The 27,189-nt window shown below is 42.2% G+C and overlaps 1 protein-coding gene across 6 annotated transcripts in view; it reads right to left on the reverse strand.

Annotated features, from left to right (window-relative positions):
- LOC144471027 (venom dipeptidyl peptidase 4) overlaps window positions 1-27,189 on the reverse strand; it is a 370,685-nt gene that overhangs the window by 297,408 nt on the left and 46,088 nt on the right. For 5 of the 6 annotated variants that reach the window (XM_078182680.1, XM_078182678.1, XM_078182679.1 and 2 more), the window contains one exon: window positions 14,246-14,465. In XM_078182680.1, coding sequence (XP_078038806.1) covers window positions 14,246-14,459 — 214 coding nt within the window. In that variant the 5' untranslated portion in view covers window positions 14,460-14,465. Of the gene's footprint in view, window positions 1-14,245; window positions 14,466-24,098; window positions 24,280-27,189 lie in introns of those variants that run through there. The other variant, XM_078182676.1, reaches the window with a different exon arrangement.

Consider the following 27,189-nt stretch of genomic DNA (forward strand, 5'->3'; position numbering starts at 1 on the left):
AGGATTTTATTTCCAATTAGTGAACGATAAATAAATTTAATTTATTTGCGAACGGCGAGTGGATTAAATTTGTTTCTTGCTCGAAAATTAACAAGTAATTATATCACTTCTATATCATATATAATATATAATAATAATACTATTTGTGAATAGATGAAACACGAATAAAAGAATAAATGAAAGAGGAAATGAAATTCGCCGTACAATAAAGCGCGCTAAAATGGGCACAAAGCTCCGTTAAATTTTCTTCGGAAGAAGGTAGCACATCCGCGGTGGTGTCAGCCTAATTGAAGGTGTTAAGCAAGCCGATCCACCGCGAACAAAGAGAGCAAAAGAGAGAGAAAGAGAGAGAGAAGGAGAGAGAGACTAGCAAGCGGATGTTGCCGGTTCGATTCTCCTTTCTTCTCTGCGGCCAAAAGAACCGGAACAGAGCCGTGCAACCGGCATTCACATTTCCCCGGTAACAATGAGAAATGGTCGAGCCCGACCGAGCCATCTTTCGCGATCAGACCGAACAGTAGAAATATATAGAACTGCTTCTTCTTCTCCGCCCAGAAGAAACAGCGTCGGCGGATGCAATTACAGAGGGAACGGACGCGAAATTAATGTCAATCGATTCTCACGGAAGCCGTAGATTTTACGTACATTCGGGAACAGTGGGAGGAGCTCCGTTCTCAAAAATTAACGACAACAAGTTCGTCCGCGTCAACTTTTTCTCCGCGCTTCCCTACGCAAGAATAATTCGACCGCTCCAAAAATTTACTGTTATTCAAATCCCTATTACAAATTTATTGAAATCGCTTCGTTAATTTCTTTGTAATTTTTATATATTTTTACCGTAGTAACTCTTCGTAATTTTTCCACAATTTACTTATATTTTCTTTCGTTATAATAAGGTTTCTTATAGTTTCATCCTTTATCATTTATTTATAATTCCGTTTATGGAGCAACTCCAGCTTTTCTCTCACACGTTGACACGCTCCGCTGTCACAGTAATTGTTTGATAAATGTCTACCCGCTATACTCGAACGCGATTTAGATTTTTATCGAGTAGGTATGACGCGTGTTTATTTTCGTTTTGCATTAGTTCTTCACGTTTGCAGGCGATTGTTAGTGCGGTTAATAGTCCACTCGGCTTTTATGAAGTGCTCAGACCGCTTAAACCGCATTAGGGTTCTATTGCAGCATACATCATATTTATGACATATTTAAAATTCCGCAATAATAACGCACGTTTGCATACGATTCGCGTGACACGATAATCCACGGCGAGAAACACGTTGAGATCGTTAGATAACCAGTTTTCATTGACCTTTGCATTATACATCCAACAGCTGCCATTTGCTTTATTAATCACGGTGTACCGTAATAGCCGAGCAAAAAGAGGTGGAAAATGTTGATACAGCATTCAGGAAATTGATAAAGCATGAAAGCCATTTATTAAAGTGATTATCTGTTACAGATAACAGCTGATAAGAATTTGATTAATCATGGTTTTTAACGGTTTCTACTGCTAGAAGAATGATATGGTTTATTTATCATGTATTATTAGCAGAAGGAGCGCGAGGAAGTACAAAAGAAAAAGGAGCATAGAAAAAGTCATTCCATTAGTTTGATCCATGACTGGCCTATTCTACTTGCCTGACAAATGGTGCGTCGGCTTCACTAGCGAGACCATTAACTGGGCTAATTTCCTTGTATATTTCTCGTTAGCTTTGTGTTACAGGTCTCTTAATGGTAGGTTTATTCTACTTGTCTGACCAGGTACAGATCTATTCTGCCTGTTGGACGAGTGACGGTAAGGCTAATCTACTTGTAAGACCACTGACGGTTTCCTGTTCGTCTGATAAATGATAGAGACTTTCTACTAGCCGGTAAGTCTCGGTGTCTCCTCGTTGATCAAGCAGATTAATTGTTCGACTCAGAGCAATCAATCTACTCGTCTTTACAGAAGCAAAATCATACACCTGTCCGGCTTTGACAAATAACATTAGCTTCTGCATTTGTGAAGAAAACTATCCATTTGCCCGACTATGCGAGAAGCAGATCACTTGTCTGACTAAGTGAGAGACGATTCACTCGTCTGACTATGCGAGAAACCATTCCCTTGCCTGATTATGTGAGAAAGAATTCACTTAACTGTCTAAGTGAGAAACAATCCACTTGTCTAGTGAGAGGAACACAATCCACTTGACTGGCCAAGAGGAAAACACTCCACTTGCCTGGCTACGAGGAAAGCAATCCACATGTTTGACGCAAAAAAAAACGAACCTACTTGGAAAAAACTAATCTACTTATATGACTAAATAGCATAATAATCGACTTGTCTAACTAATAGAAGAAAAAACTGTTTGGCTTACTAAAAACAAAATAACTAATTTGTCTAACTAAAAGGAAAGCGGTCTCAGTAAGAGAAAACCAGTCTGCTTATCTAGACAAGTACTAAAGGAAGATTACTATACTTGTCTGGCTAAGAGAAAACTAATCTACTACTACGTATCTGACTAACAATACAATAATGTACTTGACTAACCAGTAGCAAAATAATCTACTTGTCTGACGAACATACACTTAACCAAAAAGTTCCCTAAATACGATATTTATTTTCTATATAACTTAATCCATTAAATATCGATGTTCTTGTCACAACGAGATCGATCAGTCGATAAATAAGTCAGTCAAGCTACGAAATGTGATAACACATAACCTACGTGTTCATCGAACGAAAAAAGTAACTTCGCTAATAGGAAACCAAATCAATACTCTAGCCAACGATGACTCGATCTACCTCCCGAACGACAGACAAACGAATCAACTCGCCTAACCAAGAACCGACCGATTAGAACCGTCCAACGAATAATAACCCAATCTCCCTGTCCGTCCAACAATGGCTCGATCTACCAGTCTAATAAAAATTGAAGTTCCGCCCGGGGTCTGCCGAAGGACCGAGCAATTCCCACAACTGAGAGCGTGATAATCTACTTGCCGGGCCACTGAAGAACCAATCTACCCTCTCCGGGGCAGCAGTCGGCCCTCGCAACGACCCGATCACTGTTCGATCATTCTACCTGTCCGACTACAAACAGCCGCTACTCCTTCGTCGGGTCGACGTTGAAAAAAGAGGATCTCAGCCTGCAGAATTAGGCCGGGTCGGGTTAGTCGGTGGTTCGCGAGGCGGCAGTTTCGCGGCACATATAGTGAGAGGGAGAGAGAGAGAGAGAGAGAGGTGGGATAGGGAGAGCGAGAAAGGCGTGCTGTATGGCGGTAATTATGGTGGTTGATGAGAGTTTCACGCTAGGCCGAACCGCAGCAGCTCGGCATCGAGCCACTGCTAGATCGAGGCTAGCCCCTGGGTCTATTTAGTTCTGTCTGCGTTCGCCCGATAAACCGTGAACGATACAGGCGTCCGACTGGAACCGAGAGAGACCGAGGAAAAGAGAGAGATAGAAAGAGAGACAAGGGGGAGAGAGAACGCTCGTTACGACGGAAGGGAATTTTTTGGACGGCGGTCGGTAGCGAAGCGGAGAGGAAAAAATAGAGGGCACGTCGATCGAACACGCCGACGTGTCTGGTCTGTTGCGGGCGCGGGCGTGAAGCCGTAAAACCAACGGACGCAACGATTTATCTTTCTCCCTCCTTTTTGTTTTCGGTCCGCGCGCGCTCTTGTTTCTGTTTCGTCTCGTTTTGTTACGCCTTTTGCCACCCACCCGCCGCGACCCACCCCCCGAAATCTGTTCCTCGTTCGCAGATCCCATTGTACCGTTAAGAGGCTTTATTCGCTCGACAGAATTCTAACATTTGCTTTCCCGTCACTCCTTCCCTCTTACTCTATATCTCTGCCTCTCTATCGTTTCGTCTCTCTCTCTCTCTCTCTCGCTCGCTCTCTCTCTCTCTCTTTCTCTCTCTCTCTCTCTCTCGCTCTTTCTTCCCGCCGAATCGTCGGAAAAAGTATTCCACGGGCAGCGCAGATCCCGGTCGGACTTCTTGTAACCGTCGGAAATGCAAAGTGTACCGGGTGTAACGAGAAAAACGTCGTTCCAGGTTCCGCCACTTGTTTTCCCACCGCCCCTCCCTCCCGCCCCCCGAAATAGCCTGGGATCCTGCGGGCGACGCGAACGCCGAGTGTTTATCCACGTGCCCGCGAACGTTTGCCTCTGGAAAATACGCGATTTTCGACTGTTTGAACGCCGCGACTCGCGGCTCGCACGCAAATGCAACGCTGATGGTAATAACAACGTCTTGTGGAAGTCGCGGTCGTTGGATCGCGCCAATCGCAAACGCCGAGCTGGTGTTAGGTGTTCCAGAGGAGCTTTCGAGACGGTTCTGGAGCGATTTTCCCAGAAATAGACAAGAAGCATCGCGGTTTAGTTCCAATTAATTGTATGATTAAAATTAGAACGATCTACTTGTCTGATTATTGCTGGCTGAATTTAAGAATTAAAGATTTTTAAGAACAGTCTAAGTCTAAAAGTACACTAATCTATTTCTATGATCCCTAATGGACCAATTGATCTGTCGAATTAATATTAAGCTAATCAATTTGCCTGTACTATAATTAGAGCAATTTACTTGTCCGGCCTATGGTATCCCAATCTCCTGAACAATTCACGCACCACGGAAGCAGACTAACACCGAATCAATTCTACTTGTCTGGTCATTGATCAGCCAACGGATAATCTCGCAGGACTAATAACAGGCAACTGTGAACATAAATTTACTTGTTCGCTTAACTAACAAGTGCAACGAATAATATCGAAATATTTAAAAAATATTTAATCCAACGCTTTAGATAAAATAAAATATTTCCGACAAATGCAGCTTTATTGGATCAACGAAAGGAAATATTTCATTTCACGTTTCGCCTCAGCTGTGGATTACGGAAATCGAACATCAAATAACCAAACATTGTACTACAAAAATCAAATAAAAAATAGTACATCAAATATTTTCTTTCCAAACATTAACCAACCGTGGTCGAAAACGGACTCCGCCGTCAGCGAACGAATCAAGTAAAACAATTGCTGAAAATCAATTTCCCAAGACTCTAAATAGCGTTTCAATATTTCAGTTCCCGTCATACTTTTAATATCCGCGAAAATCCAGCCGGATCTTCCCCGAGAGGTTCTCTCCAAGGTGCTTCTGCCGCGGGTAACATCGCCAGAAACGTATTATTATCTGTTCCCGATAACCGAACGTCATCGGTAGACGACCGCGCGCAATCCAGCCCGGCTGGTGCTCGCATTTTTCCAGATAGCCGATCGAATCATCCGACATCCGCGGTGACGTGGCCGGTGACGTTTCCGGCGGAGGTGATTTCAGTTCGATCATCGTCGTTTCCGTTCTCGAGACTCCGTCGTCGTCGTCGTCGTCGTCGTCCCGGCTTTCTCTCCGTCGTCGTACCGTTCCCCTAATTTTTTCAAAAAGATCCGCTCGGCTCCGCGACATTCTCTAATTTGTCTCCGGTCGACGGTTCTTCTTTTGTTCCGCGGGAATCGTCGAGTACACGAATGTAAATACCGGGAACGAGAGTGTTGCTCGGCTGGGGATGCTCTGACAGCGCGGTTTCCGTTTTCCGGAACCACCCGTGCCCTCCCCTTCTGAACTCTGGAGGTAGCTCTTCTCTTTTTATTTCCCGAGCTTCGTTGATTCAGAAAGGGTTGCCAGAGGAGCAGAAATAATTACAGGCTGCCCTTTCGCCTCCTTCTGAAAAATTTACGCACTGGCTTCTCTCTCTCTCTGTCTTTCCCCATCTCTTTTTCCCCTATCTTTATTTCTTTTAACTTTTCTCTCTGTCTCGTTCCCTATTTTTGTCTAGTTTTCTCTCTGTCTCGTTCTCTATTTCTTCCTAGTTTTCTCTCTATCTCGTTCTCTATTTCTTTCTACTTTTTTCTCTCTGTTTCGTTTTCTCTTTTCCACTCGCAACCCTTTCTCCCTTATCGTTGACAGTGGTTGCTCCTTTACCAGGCGCATCCCCGGGACAGATACGATCGTCTGTATTGTCCGCAACTGACCGCGCCGCTTTACGGTCCGTGCTTCCGCCCGAGAAGATTATTTATTCCGGCCAGTTCGTTTTTCACTTGCAAATTGTACGCCGGCCGCGAACGTGCGGCGCGCTTCGTTCTGCTGGCCGCCGGGGGAGCACTGTGAATCCCGGAATGTCTGGGTACTCGGTAAATCGCGGCGTGAAAGAGCACACGCTGTGGACTTTGTTGGTAGGAGAAACGAAATCGCGTGTTACTTCGAGAAATTCGTGGGACGACAATGTTGTCGTCGGAACGGAGACTCTCCGTCGATGATAACAGCGAATGAAAGACGTCACGAGGAATTCGTAATTTTATTCTGAAGGCGTAGACTTTCCTGCAGATATTTTTATTTATTTATGCTCTTATTTATGATCGTTTAATGGTTGTCAGATGGTGAGTGGATTAATCAATGTTTGATCAGTTGAAATTTTCTCAATGACTTTATCTACTTGTCTGGTTAATAGCGAGGTTATTCTACTGTTTTCTGGTTAATGGCAATGTTGTACTACTTTCCTGATTAATGATAAGGCTATTTCACTTGTCTGGTTAATGGCAATGTTGTACTACTTTCCTGATTAATGATATATTTCACTTGTCTGGTTAATGACAATGTTATTCCACTTGTCCATCTCCTTACAGAACAATATGATTCTTGCAATGACAATACAGCTATTGTCCTATTTTTCCAATAAATGTTGGAACTATTTTATTAGATAATAATTAACGAAATTCTCCAATTATCTAGTCAGAGCAGTGACATTTCAGTTATTTGATCGCTGTGGCTAATCTTTCAGTCCGAGAAAATATCTAGTCTATTCCATTGATCCGGTTATGAATAGTACCACTTGTCTGATCAGGGACAGTCTCGCGCCACTTATCAAGTGACCAATAAAATTTTATTTCAGTAGAATAGTCTGACTATTGGCCAGCCTCCTCTTCTGTTGGCAACCTTCCATCAAAACTGTTCCGGCTGTTTGATTAATCACGCCATTCAACTTCTCTGCTCATTCACGGGTATGTACTACTACTTGTCTGCTCATTCGCTGGGATTTGCTACATCAATTCTGTTTCCATGTTCATTGATAAATTTTACTGTTTTTAATATTAACATATAAATTATTACTTTAATAACTGGCTAATTGTTATAGAGTTCAATTGATTTCTTACTCGTCTGATTGTAAAGCAGATGTTTTCCTTTTCTATTTATGAAATAGATATTCTACTTGTCTGATCATGATTCAAATATTTCCCTTGTCTGATTATGACTGAACTATTTTACTTGTCCAACCATGAATGAGCTTTTTTACTAGCCCGACTACGATTGAACTATTTCACTAGTCTGGCAATGAAGGAGCTATTTTGCTTGTCCGACTACGAACGATAAATTTTACCCGTCTACCTCGAACGAACCATTCCACATACCTTATTACTCGTCGGAAACTTTACCTGGCGCACCGAGACATATATCGACAAACCTATCACCGGCCGCCTATTGTCAGCAAAAAGGTCGAAAAAAAAAATAGTTGCCAGCCAAGACTCGTTATCCCTCCGAATGAAAGCTAGCAGAGCCGACGTGCCGCGTCGACATAGCTGAGTAGAGCGTCGGATAAGTTTCGCGAACAGCTTCAAACTAAGTTGGCTGTCATCCCTGGCCGTGGAGCACGTTTTTACGGGTTCTTCAACGGCGCGATAAGATCAAAGAAATTGCTGGCAAATGTCTTCTTTGTGCACGGGAAACGGGCCGGTTGCACGCACGGTATGACGAACAGTTCCCGAACTGCTGCCGCGACTTGTTTACGAACTTCTCTGGTTTTACGTTTTTCGCGTGACTCGCGCTCGGAAACTTGGCTCCGGCGTAGCCCGTGCTCGGAACTTATGCCGGCCGTCACGGAGCCTCGGCAAACTGTCTAAAACGGACGAGTCAATCTCGGACGATAGTTCACCGTTCAGGAACACCGGCGACCGAAATCCGGAAGCCTCTCCCGCTGAGAAACCCGCCGGGATTTATGAGGTGTTTATCCGCAACGGATGCCAACACGCCGGATAATTCCTCACGACAAAACACGTCCCGGAGCCTGGCATAAAATTGTCAACGTAATGGCCCTCGTTTTCGGCCTCTTGAAAAATGCCGCTACCTCGAGGAAACACGTGCTCCTTCGCCCGAATTCGAGCGAACAAGATGCCGCACGATTAATTGACGATCCTTTGTCTCTGTCATTTTTATTTCGCTGCGCGGTCGAGTAGAAACGGCGAGACGTGGTCAGACGTGAGCGAGGATAGCTCGCAATTTCGTGGCATAATTTATGTAATTTGTTCGAACAATTTCTAGACATTTATTCTATCAATAAGTGAAGAACTAATCGAGTAAATAAACAAAATGATTACTTTGTTACAAATGGTGAATATACCATATTCGAATAAAATACTAAAAGAAGTTTATTCGAACAAACATTTCTCTGAAACAAATTGTTCTCTCTAGTCGAATATTCCATACGTCTTATATTGAATAAGAACTGATCTATAAAAATTGGCGTAGCACGATTGATCCGAAATAATCTCGCTCAACTATTTGCTCGAAACAATTCGGTTAATGGGAAACAACTCGGCTCGAACCTTCTTCGACGTCGCGCAGTTTGAACGAACGTTTTAGTAGACCGAGGAGCTATGCAACCGAATCCCGAGTAGACACAAGAAGCGCCGTTGAGTAGAGGAAGCCGGAGGTTCGATTAACCGATGAAATGCGCCACCGGAAGGCGCAAGAAACTCAGATCGAGTGAGAGTAACCCGATAAGGGAATTCTCGGGGCACGGGGGTGCGAGGGGTTGGTTCAGAAATATCTCCAGCTGACAGTTAACTTTCAAGAAGGAGTGGCTGCTCTCTAAAATGATCAGCCTCCAGTCGGCCAATAGCTGATGGCCTCAGTGCCTCGTCATGATTGCCTCTCGAGGCCGCCAGGCAACTTGCCAAAACCTGGTCGCCTGTGCTGCTCTCCTTTCCAGCCAGAAAATTCTGCCCGGAACGATTCGTATCACTTGTTACGTGGCGGCATGCGGACTACACCACGTGACAGTCGCAACTGCACCTCTTCTCTCTCACTCCAAGTTCTCGTTCTCTTTCGCGCTCTCTCTCTCTCTCTTTCTCTCTCTCTCTCTCTCTCTCTCTCTCTCTCTCTCTGTGGGGATGCTGCAACCTTCGCAGATCGATTATGCAACGGCGAGGGGCGACCGTCCCTTGCATTACACCCCGCATCTGCTCGACGACACCGTCGACAGATATTGAGTTGCTGCATTCTGCCCGCAAAAAGGCGTACGTGGTCACCGATAGCGAATAAATTTATCATCTTGCTCGGTCGGGAACGTTGATTCACTTGTCCCGAAGAAGGAGTGTCCATTTTGTTAGCTGTAGACGGCGGTAACAGTGACCGATCTGTTTATTTCGAAGCACGAGGAAAGGGAGTTACGTTTGCATGACTGCAAACTGATTTCTTCCACTTGTATGATAATTTGTAATTACATTGCAAAGTAGAAATTGAGAGGCAAGGATTACGAAAGTAGGTTATTGGAATAAATTATTAGAATAGATATGCCAATGGTCGGATCAAGGAAATAGATTGTTATAATAGAATAAATTATTATTTCCTTGGTCCGACCATTGGCATATCTATTCTACTTGTTCCGACATTAATATGACTATACTGGCTGCCTGACATTAATATCGCCCCGATGTATTTCCTTGTGTGGCCAATATGGCAGATCTATCGTACTTGTCTCTTTCTTAACAGAGTTGTTCCAAGTGTCTCATGATTAATAGGCTCGTTCTCCTTGCCGAACAATCGGTCGTCCCAGCCACTCAACTTGTCTGACAACGCCGAGCACATCTATATTCTATTCTATCATCGTCACACTACGTGTCACGCAACGAAATTTGTTCTACTTGTTACAACGTAATCTTTTCTATTCTACTTCTCTGTAAATTGACGTTATAATTTTCTTCAGCGAAAACGATGATGTCTGAACATTGGCAAAACTACTCCACTTGTTTGATTATTGGCAAAGCTATTACACTTGTCTAGACATTAGCAGAGCTATTACACTTGTCTGATCATTAGCAAAATTATTCTACGTGCCTGATCATTAGCAAAGCTATTCCACTTGTCTGGCCCTTAACAAAGCTATTCCGCTTCTCAACTAATCTCCCGGCTGACCACGAGCAAAGCTATTCCATTTGTCCGGTAATTGACGTACCCATTCCACTTGCCTGACTCTTAACAAGCCTATCCTACTTGTCTATAATCTGATCGTGATAACCATTTCTCTGTCATAAACACGCTTCGTTCACTTCATCCACTAAAGAACATGACACAGTCGAGTCTTCCTGATCGAAACAAGTAGATAATCCGACTATCCTTGTTACGAACTATAATTTAGATATCGAGACGCAATTGCTCGGCGTCGGTTTCCTCGGGGATCGAATAAAACGAGTAAAAAGTAGGAACAAGCGGTTCTGCTTAATCAGCTATTGTTAGCATCGTGGGATACTGTTGCCCCAGGGACAGGCGCCTAATCTTCGTAAAGCTTCCCGGAGAACGCGTTCCAAGGGATCGATGGGATCGATCGGCTCTGGAAGACCGATGGATCGCGGAGGACAAAGGTCCACAAATCGTTCGTATAATCCCGATTAATAGACTGAAATCTTTATTGCGGTTGTCCGGCGCAGCGGTTTGCAATCGAGGGAATTTGACGTAGGCAGTAATTAGCGGGCGAGGGATCATTGCACGATGCGACTCGACTGGTCCCTAGCTGCAGGATGGCCGGGGATATTCCCGCAAATTGAGGGTTTCGATGCCGGTTGTATCTACCGGGTACACGTCCTGTGTACCGGACGGCACGACGCGACGTTAATTTCCCTCTGCTTATACCAGCCATCGATTTGCGCCATTACGTATGGCAAACATCATTTTCGACAATCATTGAATTACTCCTTAACGAGCGGTGTCGGCAGGCCACCGGAATTAATATCCGGCATTTTTTCCGGCGCAGTCCGCGCTCCGGTGTTTAATGGACCGAATCGAATTGTCTGACAAGCATAATCGATCGTGCGCGTCGCTGTATCGCAAGGCAAAAGTACCTATTATGGAACGCGTTAAATATGGTGGATTGTCGTCGACTGCTGTACGATGGATTGATGCATCTAGATATCGTAATAAACTTTGAAATCATTATTTATAGGGAACATGTAGAACAAGTCTACTGTAATTAATTCTATCTCAATTAAAATTAATACTAATACAAATGTTTCTATAAAAATCCAATTTGATTGCAAATCTATCATCACCTTGAATTTCCAATTAATAGTCTAATAGAAATTAAAGGAATGAATTTATAAAGAATTTTCAAAAATATTTGAGTGAGATTTCTATTCTTTATTCTATTTTTTCTACTAACGTCTCGCGTAAGGGTGATCCGAATTCAGCAGCGTTTCATAATGGGTGCTCTCTACCACCTTACGCCCGCGAAAATTCTTTCTCTTATTCATTCATGGCGGTCTCTTTTCCGCGGGGAACAAAGATTCTATCTTTTACAGCTGACTTTCAGGCTACGCATAAACTTTATGAGAATATAACTTAAGTCGTTCTGCCGCGGTACCTCCTATTAAGACACCTATTCTATTCGACGGACCCGTAAAACCCGAACGGAAAAACGTGAAAACCCTTTTCACGGGCTGTCCGCATCGCATCATCTTTAGTGTCTTGAAATCTGGCAGGCGGAATCTCGAAAGCGGTGGAAAATCCATTTCTCACTGGAATCATACGGTCGTGTTAAACATTTTGATACTTTTCGAGAAGCCGTTGATTCTATTCTTTAATCTAGAGTGTTCTTCAATGTTGCTAGACATTTTGCATATATATTTCAATATTCCTTCATATGATCTTGAATATTTTTCAATATTCTTTTATATTCTTCTAAATTTCTATATTAAGTTTCTATATTCGTCTATGTTCTTCAATATTTTCTTGTCTATTCTTCCATATTGTTCGCTATTATCTTGAAAATTATTCTATGCTCTTGAATATTCTATTCAATATTCTTCTGACTATTCTTCCACATTCTTTACTATTCTCTTGAATATTATTCCATAGTTATCAATATTCTTTAATATTATCTTCAATATTCCTATATATTCTTCAATATCCTTCATACAATCTTCTACATTCCTTTCACTATTCTTAAATATGGTGACTCTTTTGTAAAAATCTGAAGATGCAGCTACATTTGATGATGCTAGATACATTTAACATCAATTGGAATACTTGCATAGAAATCGTCAGTCTGCGGATGAATCTTCCCGATGAATATTATAAAGGGTGAAGATTCCTGGCGACAGTGTGACATCCTTTTAGCAAATCAGATTAATCGCGGCTAATTCGAGTATTCGAGAAAGAGGACACCGGGCGAGTGTTCGCGATTCTAAGGTTCGCCGGAAGCTGTACAAACTATTCGAACGTTCCCGTCGATAGGAGAAGGGCGGTAACTTCACTTTCGATGGCGGCCGCAGACGCGTTTGTTCGAGAAACAAAGATACCATTTCGAGAATTAATTGCGTCTGGTCGCGCCTCGGAGGGCTTAGAAGTTTCTCCCTTTGAATTCCGAGACGATTGTGCGCCGGCGAGTTCGAAGTCGTATCAATTTTCAAACTGTTTACCCTCGAACTCCCGTGAAATCCAAGACCGGAGAACATTCGGGATCGTGGGACGTTAAAGAACACCGAGCCGAGAACGACCCGCGGGAACTGCAGTAACATTTTTCATTCGTCGCTCTATTAGACTTTAATGTAACCATTAAAACTATTCGACCCGCTATTTTCACCTCCGTAGCCGGGCCCCCTTGCGATCACCTTCCACCTCATCCGACTATTTAGCTGCATTTCTGCCGACCCATTCATCGCCGGTTCATTTTATATGACTGAATCGTTTCATTTCATGACTACAGAAGTACTTGTTCTACTTGCATGCTGGCTGGCTGGCTTATTTGATTCCTCCGAGAACTCGTGACATATTTCCATTGTTGGATTAATGAATGATGTATGAAGGCCTCTGATGTTTTGCAATTTTCACGTTTTACTATTGTAATATTCTAGAATATCAATAACTCAGAATTTGAATATTCTACGTGATTTTAATATTCCATGATGTTAATTTTATATAATTTTAATATTTTACAATTTTAATATTTTGCAATGTTAATATTCTACGATTTCAATATTCTGTGATTTTATTATTCTACAATTTTCATATCCTGTAAAGGTTCCTGACAAACCACTGACGTATTCTACTGAGTTGTCTGACTAATACTCATTCTACATGCATGGTGACTGACTTATTAAATTTCCTTCAGAACTCGTAACATATTTCAATTCTAGAATTAGTAAAACACGTATAAAATTCATAACATTCTGCAATCTCATAATATACTACAATGTCCTGATAAAGCATTGACTTATTCTACTGAATTCTCCTACACACAGCTAATACGTTTCTCTCAGTCGTCAGCTAACTAGACAACAAATGTTTATACAAAATAAAACTGTTGTACACCAATTGCAAATCCATTTACACACGGTATTAAACAAATTAAAACGCGTCTTTATAAATACGTCACCTAATTAATTAATTCTTCGCGATTAAACATAAAATACATCTCCGTTACTGTAACAATGAACTCAACTCTGCAAAGAAATAAATCAAATTAAGTCAAATCGAATCAATTTAAATCAAATCGAATGAAATTAAATCAAATCAAATCAAATTAAACCAAATCGAATCAAATGAAATCAAAACGAATTAAATGAAATCAGATCGAATTAAATGAAATAAGGCAGCTACTATTCCAAAGAAATTACGAAAAACTGGTGCAAATGAATCGCGATCCGATAAGATTCAGAACGCGATAATACAATGTAACCGTTCGAGAAATATCGAACCGACGAACTGGATTCAAGGATCAAGGGAGTCCGGTGATTTATCGACGTGCTTCCGCGGAAAGCACCGTTTCCATAATTCACAGGCGCAATTCACTATCCGGGCTGTAAGAAAACGTCGGAGGATCGAGAGATCGAGGGAGAACGACCGAATCAATTGGTATTTTCTAATCGAACCGATATAGCCCGGGGGATCGCGGCTCCCCGCGGCCAAGCGAGTCGAACGGACACGACGCGATATTTACCGGAAATCCACGTGCCGTTGAAGCTCTTAGGGGATAACGAGCCGGCCAGCCATTCTTCAAGGGCGATGCCAGGTGCCGCTGGCGTTTTCGGGCCAGAGGGATCCGAGCTCCCGGTCAGAAGAACCGACGCGGTCACCACCAAGCCGATCACCACTGCGACGATCAAGCCACCGGCCAGCAAACGCCGCCAGTTCCTTTGCTTGTTCTTCGTCATCAGGTCCTGAAACAAATCCGGGGGCAACCGTTAGTTATCTGTCCGGCTAAGTGAGCAATGGCCCGAGGATCATTTTTCCTCCAATGTCCGGATTTTTCCCGGAGTTTTCCGGGACTTTGTAATTTCGGGGTTTCGGCCTCGTTAATTGGATCATGGGTTTTAGGGTTTCATGGTGACAACGGGTAGGTATTGTTTGAGACGGTAAAGGGATTTAAAGTAATTAAGAATTTTCATTCCGCGTTTGCGAATTATTAAAGTTCTGCTTATAAAATTGTGGCTTATTTGCCTTAAAATTGACGCAGGGTATTTATCGGTAATTTTTAAACAATTTTTATACAATTTTTATACAGTTTTTAAGCAATTTTTATACAGTTTTTAAGCACGTTAAACTTTTTATAGAATTTCTAAACTGTTTCTACCAATTTCTAATAACTATTCTAACACTTCCCAGTAATTTCTCTAACAATCTTCACCCATTATAAATCAACTTTCATCCATTCTTCTTAACACAAATCCTCGATTACAAACCAGAGGCTTACATGCACCCATGCCAAAAATTATACGCGACTCTCGTACATCGCAACTAACACTTTTATTTTCCATAAAGAATTCCAGTGAAAAATCCACGAATTTGTAGCTGCCAACTTGCAGCAACGAGCCGAGCCGAGTTGCAGAAGTCGGTTGCTGAAAGCCGGCGGTAAAGTCAGCGAAGGCCGGTGCTGAAGACAGATTCACCGGGAACACGGTTTATGACAAGGTCGTTGTTGTTTCGCTGTTATTGAACCGGAGGAGTTTACTCGCCACTTCTCTTTGCGCTGTTCCCACGGTTCCCTAAATGGAGCCATCTGGCTCACGCGACTGCAGAAGACTATCGAGCCGACTAGAGAACCCCGGTATACGGGGGACTGTCTTGTATTTGTCATGGCCTCGGCGCGCAAACTTCATCTCCGCGAGGAAAATACGCGATTTTTGCAAGTTCAAAGAGATATTGAATTATTCTGGTTCACTGGGAAAATCAGGCTCGTTTGAATTACGAAGAACGAGAATGCTAAAACAGTTTTATATATCTATCTGGGTGTGTATATTAAGCTATAGTTTATTAGTTCATAATAACCTAAATAAAAGTACGTATATTCGGAAATTACAAATTTAAATTATACACCAGTTTAATGAATTCTTGAAGCAAAGATTTGGCTTAGAAATTTTCAAATACATGTTCCTCCATCTGTCACTCAATTTTATCGACAACTTATATATTTATTTAAATACGCGTATTCTTTAAATAAATCGTAAAATATTTCGTCAAAGAATAAATGAAAGATAATCGAGTTTTAACATCGGAAAACGAGTTGAACCGAAGTAGATTCCCTGGTTATCGTGTTCAAATCATCCGGTTATTGAATTACAGAGAATTCTGGTCGAAACACGAGCCTAACTAGGAAATCGATATTAATCAACCGGAAAAGTTGTAATTCGAGAAACGTCAATTTTCGAGGCCGGCCTAACAGTAATTAAATCCCGTTTTACAAAAATATGAGATTATCCCGACGGAACGGGAGCGGCCCTATCGATCACAGTGCGCACGCCGGATGAAATAAAATCTAATTAAGTAATTACAGGGAGCATCGAACTTCCCTTCTATCGAGCCCTGACTAGTTGGCTTCCGGCGGCGTTATCTTCGTTAACGCGAATGTTATTAATTGGCGCCGACTTCGCCTCCGAGCACCGTTCCGGCCGAGCTAAGCAGCTTAATGGCTCTCGCGTTACCGATTTTTCTTCGAGGCTCCTAGCCCTTCGTCTCCCTTTTTTCCGCTTGCCCTTCCTCCTCTGTTTACTTTCTAAAGACGCGCGACCTTCGACCTCCCCAATAAAAACTTCGCGAATGCAACCCGTCGCCGGCAGACCTGGAAACGCGCCTTTAGGCACCGTTCACAACGACCGAAGAATCTCGTTTAGGAATTATTTAAATTGTCCTACAAAACAAGAAATTTTCATCTCTATAAATTAAAAATTGCATACTCTGAAACGAATGAAATTACCAGGTACGACGAGGATAATCACGTTGTCAATTTAAAAGAACATTGATTGGAAAAAGCGAATGCAGAAATCGAATACTAAAAGCGATTAAATTATTACTTTAATCATTATAAAATCTCTCTGCGCGCGATGCAACGATGTATCTTTAATAACCAAGTATTTTCCCAACGAGCCACCTGTTTTACAGCGTCAATAAATAAATGAATGGATAAGCAAGCGAATAAATTTCCCCCCGAATTTAAATAAACAGGGATCGAATCAGCCAGAAATCGCTACGGTTTCGACACAGGAATGACAAAGCGTGTCGTTGTTAGAATGCGAATAGATTTCAATCTGTCTACGGAGGAACACGCGGCGTATAGTGCCGCGGGAATGCGAATTAGCATAAATATTTTCGGACGTAGTTTAAACATGAACAGAGGAGGCCGGCACCGATATCGGGGGGCCACGAAGGTAGAGCACACGCGAGACTGCATGAATTATTCGTGAGGCGAACGGAGAGTCGACCGCGGCCGTAAAGATGTACTCGAAAATAGGGAATCGTTGTCAGATAATCCGCAGATTTAAATGACAATGGGAGGAACGGTCTGGCGCGCGCGGTCTCCCGGCACGGCTACGTTTCGATCGTTCCCGATTTCCATTTCGACTCGCCAGGTTCCCGGTCATTAAATTTCAACCGCGCCGTGTGAAAACGGCCTTAAGCTTGCCACGCACGATCAACTTTGAATGCCGGCCGGTTCAAAGAGGAGACACGCGCGACCATAATCGCGGTTTTAAAATTGCTTCTTCTGGCCGCCGGGGACATCGCACATGTATCGATCAGCATCGCCGACGTCTTTCTCCTTCTTTGAAACATTTTTACCTCAAGCTTGAACCACTTCTTTCGTTCGACGCTGCTTGTTTTTCGTAAACCCTTTCGTTCTAGAATATATTCATTAAATTAGACTGATTTATTTATTGAATCTATTAATGAAATTAAATTTCTTCATTATTCATTAATACTAGTTACATTCAAAAGTATATTATATATACATATAGTTTAATGTATAAATATATAATGGAGATATTTGTAGTATTATCAAAAAGTCCGTCCAAAAAGATCAATAAAATTACAAATAATTCTATCCATACTCTGTTACATTTCCGTGAAAATATTTCGTCGTTCGAGCGTTGGGAGAAACATTTCACCGCAACGATTACGTCATATGCGAGGGAGAAAGAATCGTGGAATATTTCTCCGGGAAACACACCGCAGCTGCAACTGCTTCGAAAATTTTTAAAATAATACGACAGGCTCGCGTTGCGATTATTTTCACGGATCGACCGATCGTGGGATTATTCCGTTGCTCTGGGAACGCATCTCTTTGCAGCAATGGTCGAAGAGGATCACGAAATTCGAAGAAAGGCTCTCTGCTTTGTGACTGGTTCCCTCGTCTGACCATTGCCGAGATTATACTACTGCGGTGGGAGAGTTCGCCTCCGAACTGGCCACAATATGTCTGAAGATCGATAGGATTATACTACTGCGATATGGAAGCCATCTTCCGGGCAGATCTATTCGAAGAAGTACGCGAATTATTAGAGTAAATTTTGCATCGCAATTATTGTATTTTAATATTGTGGCATTTATGGGAACAATTAGGAACCATGTAAAGAATTTGAAAAGATAGTTTTATATATATTGTACGATATATTTTACGTATATTATAGAATATATTTTATGTATATTATACAGTATATGTCATAAAGCAACTGATATATATTAATGCTAAGAAAATGTCTGCAATTATCTACAACAACAATACTGTTTCTGAAACTTTTAGCAACCCTTCTCAAAGTTTAAATTCTTTAAATATCGCGTAGAACTCGAACACGGGTTATAGAAACCTTCGGAATTGTACACTGATAACTTGTCTATAAATTAATTCACACCTGTCTTGTCATACTACACAATGAATACCTAAATTAAATTGTGTTACTATGACTTACCGAATATTGTTTTAAAAAGAGTATCAATAAATGTGTGCACCCAACGATCATTGGAATTACATTTTCAATCACAGCTCGGTTTTACTCATCCTACTATCTCTTCTCCGGCCGGAATATTTCACTTGTCTGGTCCCTGAAGAGTCATTCCACTTTTCAGATAGTTATATCTTTCTAATCCTCCCTCTGTCTCGCCAGTCTAGTGATGATTCTATTTATCTGACCGCGAAAGAGAGGTCGTAACACTGGCTGGATCGCAGACAGGGTTGTACTACTTTCCTAATACTCCTCGTCGGACCAACAACGCGATTATACTACTTGTCAGACCGTCGAGAGGATTGTTCGACTGGTCTGACCTCTGACGAAATTATTCTACTGATTACGGGGAGGTGTACTCTACTCGGCCGGTCTCTGACGGGTGTATTTTACTTGTCTGACCACAGAGAGGAGTATCGCACTTGTCTGATCCCTGGTCGAGTTGTTCTACTGTCGTAATTCCACTCGCCCCGTTAATGAAGTGATTGTTATCCCAGAGCTCATTGTTGGAAGTACCGAGGTCCACTTGATCAGCGTTGGGACTATTCTCTTGAACAGGGTTATTCTACTATGATAATTATACTTAATTATATTTCATTATACCGTTAATTTATATCAAAGATCAAATTGTTTCAAATTATTATAAAAACAAAAATTAGGTAAATATGTGGTTAGCTATCTAATAGATTTAATAAGCCAAAAACATTTACATACTGTTTAAGTATCTTGAAAAATATTTCTACTAGTATGACCAATGATAAGACAATTCTCGTAATCACAAGAAGGATTATTCCACTTGCAATAGATTTAATTAGATAACTCCAACTGTCTGAGTATAGTTGGACAAATACTCCTGGCCACAAACAGAGTTCCATTGTTTGTTCGATATCTTTTCAGAATGATTTCGCCGACCCGACCAATTGCAGGACTATTCTCCTGTCCACAAAACGGAATCCTCTACTTGTTGAATATCTTTTTCAAATCATTTTACTGGCCTGACTACCAACAGGATTGTTCCCCTGACAGCAGAGAGTTACACTGTTTGCCTCGGACGTCTGACGGGATTATTCCCCAGCCCGAGCACCGGTGGCTGGATCATTCTACTTGGCCGAGCGTAGAGTACCGCGGCCTGAAAGGACGAGATTTCTGAAGATCGCGCGCTGTTTTACTGTTCCTTTTATTAGAACGTGGTTTTCCCAGCCGGCGAGTAGATCTAGGCGTCGGCGCAGTTTCATTTTCCTTCCGCGCACTCGTAAATTCTCGAATGATCATTCAGCTCGTACCAAAGGTGCGACCTAAAAATTACTACAGCCGCCGGTGCCCGGATGATTCACCGGTGGCGAATAAATCCTTCGTCGATCAACGACGAAATCGTCCAGATACTGCACACCGTCGATTCGCGCCGCCGTTTCCACGGCTTCGCAACAGTAATAATTCAGTTCGTTCCATCAGCTCGCTAAGATTTATTTCCATCGAGATAATAAGACGACGGTTCTGCGCAGTTTCGCGTGTCCGACTTCACTTACAATGAATTACATCGCGTCTATCGTTCGCCAAGGTAATTCTTTAACACTTTAGCTATTTATTATTAAAGTATGCTGTATGTAAACGAAGGTTGATCATCGATCTCTGATCTTAAAAGAACCATTCTAAAATACCATCGATAGATAAAATATTAATGACATAGAAAAATATAAAGAAAAATAAAAGACCATCAGAAATTTATCAATAAAACTACAGTGCCATAAGTTGGTTAAATACAATACTCTCGTCAAATGTATTATTTAATTAAGTATATCAAGGCGGCTGAAACGTAAGTAAAAATTGTCGGTAACACAAAATACGTCACTGTGATTCTAAGAGCAGTATTCGCAATGATCCGCGTAACCAGGAGAATAGATCGGCAAACACGGCTCACATGATGCCTTCTTACAGCCGTAATCGGAGATTCGCGAGCTGCTCTAGGGCCCGATAAGGGATATATGGCCGAGGCGTGAGGCAATATCGGCCGCGTCTTATCGCCGGTCTTGGGAATCCATATTCTCAGAAAGTAAAAGCCCTGCGTGTCCTTAACGGCGCTACTTAAACGATCCTGATCGGAGCTCTGATCGCCGCAGCGCCGTTATAAGACTCTTTTATCAATATTAAATTCGACTCGTTGTCCAAGTAAAATAATACTGTTAGTAAGAGAATAGTTCTATCAGTAGTTATAACAGTAGAAAAATTTTGAAAAATATTTAACTGCTACAGAAAGCTCATCTGTGGTCGGGAGAATGGTCCTGCAATGATCAGACAAGTGGAATTTTCTCATAGGATTTTTTAAAGTAAAATAATCCTGCTTGCGACTAGGAGAACAGTTCTATCAATGATCAGACCAGTAGAATAATCTTAAAAGATTTCTGATTAGTAGAAAGACCTTTTCCTACGCCAGAAGAATATTCCTGCCACGCTCAGACAAGTGGAACTGTGGCTCGAGATATTTTTCAAATAGAATACACCTGTTCCCAAATACAATTTCTCATCACCAAGCAACGATCCTGACGTGATCAAACACCTGGAGTTGACCGAGACGTCCTCAACGTCGTTAGTCAAACGATCCTAAGCGCGGCGATGCCCGGCGCGGCGCGTCGCACTCGTTATAAGCCTCTTTTATGAAAATTAAATTTGGCTCCCTATGGACTCATCCATTCACGGAGGATCCCATTACAGGCGGCGGAGCGGCGCGGCGCGGGACGGTGGTGCACGTCGCGGAATTTCATTTAGCGAAATAATTATTTCCGAAGGACACTTTATGTTTGACCCGGTCGTACACCGTTGGCCGGCCTCGTCGGAAAATTTCGATCCTTTTATCGGGCACTATCTCGTACATTACACAAAGTGGAGATACTTGACCCTGTTAAGCCGGCTCGGGTCCCCGCCGACCCAATCACCTTCCCGTAACGTTAATGCGCTCGGATTCTTTTCCCGGCCGGTTCCGGCCTCCGCGAACGCGAACACGCGCGAAGGTTGTTGCTCGTACGAGTTTCAGGGACTCTGCGAGCATAATCGCGGAGTCTCGAGGATAATCGAACGTGTTCGCTATCGTTATTGAATCTTCGCCGCCGCGATATACGGTCACAATGAATATAGAACTCCTTTCACTTCGAGTCGAGTATTGACGATGATGGAGATCTGACGAAAGACATCGAAAGGCACCTGTGTGCTTAGGCAATCTGCGATAGTTGCGCACCTGCGGACGCTTCGATAATTCGTGTTTCACCAGATAACGCTTGACTAAAATCGGTAAAGCTAAGTCTACGAACTGTAATAAATTTATAAAATGAAATCTATGAATAAATTTCTAAAGTTACATCAATGTGTTAGAACGAATTGAAAAAATTGTTTTCAGCAAAGACAACGTCAAATTAAAATCTTATAAAGCCTCTTCCGACCGTTCCGGTGAAAATACCCGCCAATAATCCTGTTCGAAAGGCGTCGATCGACAAGCAATTGCACACAAAGCGAGTAGCACTCATTAATCCCATCGCTCGGCGTCCACTCAAACACTTTGAGCGATTGCCGGCTATTAGAGGAGGGTTCCGGCGTCTTGTCTTCTTATTTCAATACCCCGGGCCAACTTAAAAAGTCTTAAAGCGGCAGGGAAAAGTAGCCCGGTTGTCTACCGAGCCGTCGACTCGACTGAAATTCGCGGCGACGGCTGCGGCGAGGACAAAACATAGCCGTGGAGGATGAAATGGAACGAAAGGCGACGTACCCGACGTAATTTCATTTATCTGAATTGATGAAACCGCGCTGTCTCCTTTTCTCCTTCCCCCACCGAATCTCTCAAGAAAATCGTCCGTTAGCCGGTCGATACGATCGTCCACTCTCCCAGCCCCCTCCTCCTCCTCTCTTTTTTCTCTGTCTTTTTTTCCTCTCTTTCTCTCCCTTCGGTCCTCTCCGAAGCGTCGTCGCCGACTTTAAAGTGGTTCCGGCCATTTTTTCTGATTTACGCAAGCACCCGGTCGTCAAGATTTATTGGTCGGCCGCATAAAACCGTAACGGGATTCGAATACGGAGGAAAGGAGACATAACTCTTGGACGAACAATTACTTTGTTACCAGCGGCCTGTCGTGGACCGAGATGCCGAATAGCTGGACAAGACCTCGATTCGGTGATACTTTAAAGCGCGTGGACGAATAAGAATCAACTGGAGAGAGTTATTACCCGACTGCATTTACGACCGAAACGGACAGCAGAAATTCGAACCAGTTAGAATTAAGAATTATTCGTTCTCCTTTTAATCATCGTCGGGGAAGAGAGAGAATTACCAGATGGTATTACTAGAGAGAATGTATTTACTAAGTAATGAAAATAAATTGACTACTGAACTATCTATTAAATCGTCTTCAATCTTCAATTAGGTGGAATTGCGAGCTATCATCTTGAAGGCAATTTTATGATTGAGGAAATAAAAATGCGTCGATGATATTTTTTAAATTAAAATTTCAATATTGAAAAGTAAATATTTGGGAAAGATATTGAAGATAACCTTGCCACTGCTGAACGTCAATGAAAAAAGCATTATCGATGCACCACTTTGCAAGTTACGTCGACGACGAATTATTTCACAAGAAGCATTACCAATGCACGATATGGCGCGAAGTCGGATAAAGAAAGTTTTAACAATACCGCGAAGTCAAAAATAATTCCACAACAACACGAAATTCTCCCGAGATCCTGAGAATGTGATATTTCGCCGACTCATTTTTGCTATAAATGCATAAAATCCGCGGCCCGGTTATGACTGCAAGTATAAAAGAAACGGCACGCCGTCAAGCTGTATCGATTCGCAGTTCGTCGTTTTATTTGGAGAAGAGGCGCGACCGTTTCTCTCCATTATTTATTTATTCTGCGCCGTATATTCTATTCGAACAATTTATGGGCCGAAGAATGGCCCGGTTCGTACAATGCATTCGGCGGGTGAGGAAAAAAGAGAGAGAAAGCGCTAAGAAACATTGGAGCGCGGACCCTGCGTACAATTCCGCGTTTCCTTCGAGATGAATGGGAAGATGGGCGCGAGGGTGGAAAAAATAAAAGTAAGTAGTAATCCGCGGGTTTGCGCGGCGCATCATTATATAAACGAACGCGGACGTCGTCGCCGTAATTACGGAATTTTAATTGGACCCTCGGAATTATAGAAATTGTGAGACCGGCCCGCCGCGAATCCACAACACCGCTGCGAAACGAATTTCATTAAAATATATTCCCAATTACGTGATAATTATATAGTTATCTGAGAACTGTACGGGTTCGCGACCGAGTGTCATCGGTTTCATGCATCCGGCTGTTTCGCGCCGAGTTTTAGCCTCTGTAAATTTCACTTGAAAACGACGACGAAGGAGCTAACAATGTCGTCGAAATTGATTATAATTCAAATTCCTTTTCGAAATCTAATGGCATGAAATTTGATTTTAATCTGGCATAACGTATAACATTCAATTCAATAGATCGTCGATGTAAATTCAAATTAAATTTAACTAAAAATGTACACCTCAATACATTTTTAAAAAACTGAATCTGTAAATAAAGTTCCGATACCATGAAATTTAAAGACAGCATTGCAACTTGCACACCACGCAGCGTCGGATTTCTCGTCGAACAATCCGACACTGCTCCGAAATCACGACTCGGGTGCGCGAATAATAAAGTAACTGCACTGTAAACTACGCGATCACTGTCAAACTGGAACCTCAAAAGACTCGACACCTTCGATAAAAGAATCGAAAATTCGTCGTTTCTCGAACACGCCGGAAACTATTACGTATATGTGTGGCAGTATTATATTCCGCGGTTCGTTAAACGCCGCGAAAAATGTTGCACAATTCCGCGGTCGATGCGTTTCCTCGTCGAAATGACAGAAACCGCCAGGAAGCGCTCGAACGCGAGTTATTCTACGCTTTCCAAGGTTCTTACGTCACATTCTATCTTCCTTGAGTCGGGGATGCCTCGGATGATTTATTAATCGGCGTCCGTAGAACGTGTCCGTCAATTACTGTGCCCATTAGAGTGACGTTCAATGGATTTCCAGAAGTTATACAATTTTTAAAACGCTGAGATTATTTTATCGGTGTCTTTTATACAGGCATGATTCTTTTATAGCAATGAAAGAAAGTATAATGTAATATATAATAAAAATGAATAAAATAAAACATAATGCATACTATAAAATTTAATATATAATATCAAATATAATATATCATAATATATGATATAAAATATGTAAAGCTATGATACTTGATTCGATAATATGTATTTTAAATACAACCAATTTCCCTAACTGTGGCAGGAGCACAGTTATTTACAGACGCGCCCCGATCATATCCAACATACATTTTCGCATAACCGCGTCGACGGCGAAGTATCGAAGGTCCGCCGCCCCCCAGCCATAATTTTCGGCGCGCCCTAGGAAGATGGCACGGGAGATAGGGTTACGTGGAGGCGAGCAGAGTTCACGGAGAAGCGACTCGGACACGTATCGCCGCGAGACTGCCGTATTAAGAACAGATAAGTAGGTGCTTCGGTATTCGGGTCCGGGGAAGAGAAAGGATGCAATTAAGTGCCCGCGCCTATCTTCCTCGGTGAAAGCCAGCCAAGCGAATGAAGATGCGGGGAGATGCGCTCACCCTTTCGGAGATTAATGCCCCTTTCACGGCACGGAGCGGCGCGGCGTGCCGGAGCGAACCGGGTCATTCAACTGGCGCATTGTGCAAGTTTCGGTGCAACTGTTCGCCGCCTGTCCCTCCAACCCCGCGATTGGTAATTGCTTTCGAATGCGTTCCAGACGCCGATACTAACGACGACCGTCTCGCGTCCCCCTCGAAAATCATAGCCGACCCGTGACCGAGTTCAACGAGCATCGAACCCTTAAAATTTTCCTTCGAAAGTCTACCGAAAACTAACTATTAACGTATACGCTGCCCCCGATTCTCGTCTATTTTTTAACCAGCAGAAATAACAGATGGGGTATATATAAATTCATTTCCATCTCTACTGTTATATAAATTTAAATTCATTGATTCTTAACAAGGGTAGAAAAGATTGTAATATTTAACTATACTGGATTTTTATTGTAACTTTAAATTGTAATATATGTTTAATAGAAAAGTTTTATTAGATCTTCAATTTTGAACTATATTGATTTCTAAAACAAATTCAGTTCATGTGATTTCAAATAGGGTTGAAATTTCTATTATAAATAGCGATGAATTTTTTATTATAAATTCAATTACGCTAAACTTTATTTTGAACTGAACCATATTTCTTATAGAAAATTACGATTTAGTAGAACGAATAGAACTTTGTTGAAATGGTTATTTTAAAACAATTTAATTCATAAGTCACTTATTCGAATATATTTCTGTACGTATTCAGCAACTGATCGCAGCAAACGAAAAGAAAACGCTAGAAAAATCATGAGAAATCTTGTGTGTGACAGAAATCTAACGAGGGGAGGGGATCGTAATGAAGTTACATAACAAACGATTGTTAACGTGTCACGAACGACACGCGATCCACGGGGATTGCAACACGCCGGTTGTCACCGCGCGAACTATTAATCGCATGTGATTACGTCTTTAGGAACTTTCGAGCTGCGATCGTGACCCGGGTAATTAAATTGTCGGCAGTCCTATTAATTACTCATCGTTCGCAATTAATATTTGCCGAGTTTCTAATAATTAGAACATGATCCGGAACCAAATCGCTCCTACCAATTAACTGATTCGGCCGTTGTACCGCTCCGAGGTGTATTACACGCATTACAATCGCAACACAGCTGTTCAATTATTTTGTCCGCACACATGTAGGTCTGTATGAATTGTTCTGATTTTCATTGGCATAAACAGCTACCAGCGACAAACATAATATACACACACCGCCGTAATCGATCCCCTGTTAACGTCGATTCGTTTATCATTTGATTGCTACTATGATTTTTAATCTAATAATTTTTCATCGATGGCAATTTGCTAATACTTTTAAAAATAATAATTTATATGCATTGTACATATTGATATTTATATACGTTTTATATATTTCGGACATACCTTCCGAACAATCCTAAAAACTATGCTTCTTCCTATAACACCACGCATCCGTACAAGGATCCGTTGTCTCGTGATTGCAGTTGCTCTCGAATTTCGCGCATCGTTAACGTCCCCGAATATTTATGTACTACGAATGCATAAAGATCCGCAGAAGTCCGGAGACGAACGCGATAGCCGTATAATAAATTCAGCAGAGGAAGAATCGCTAATCCGAGCCATCGATTGCAAGATTAAACTGCACGTGTATGCGACACGTGTGGGTGTAACGAATGGCTTACAATCGCGTGCCTTCGGAGTCGCTGAAGTTTTCCTCGTGCTCTTTCGTTCCGCGCATTGTCGCCGAAGAGAACAATGCACCGTCCATGTGTATGCGATTTCTTGCGAATACATGTGTCTAACGTGTTACATACGCATGTATGTGTGTATAACGTATTATACACATATTTGTGTGTGTGTATATACGTATGATTTTATACACGTGTGTATACGCTTCATTCGCGCGATAATATGCAAATTGCTTCGACGACGACGCGACGTATCGGCTCCCAGAGTGAACAGTGTTGGTCGCATCGCAACCTTGGCAA

The sequence above is a fragment of the Augochlora pura genome, chromosome 6 (genome assembly GCF_028453695.1).
Source record: "Augochlora pura isolate Apur16 chromosome 6, APUR_v2.2.1, whole genome shotgun sequence".
In the NCBI taxonomy this organism is placed as follows: Eukaryota; Metazoa; Arthropoda; class Insecta; order Hymenoptera; family Halictidae; genus Augochlora; species Augochlora pura.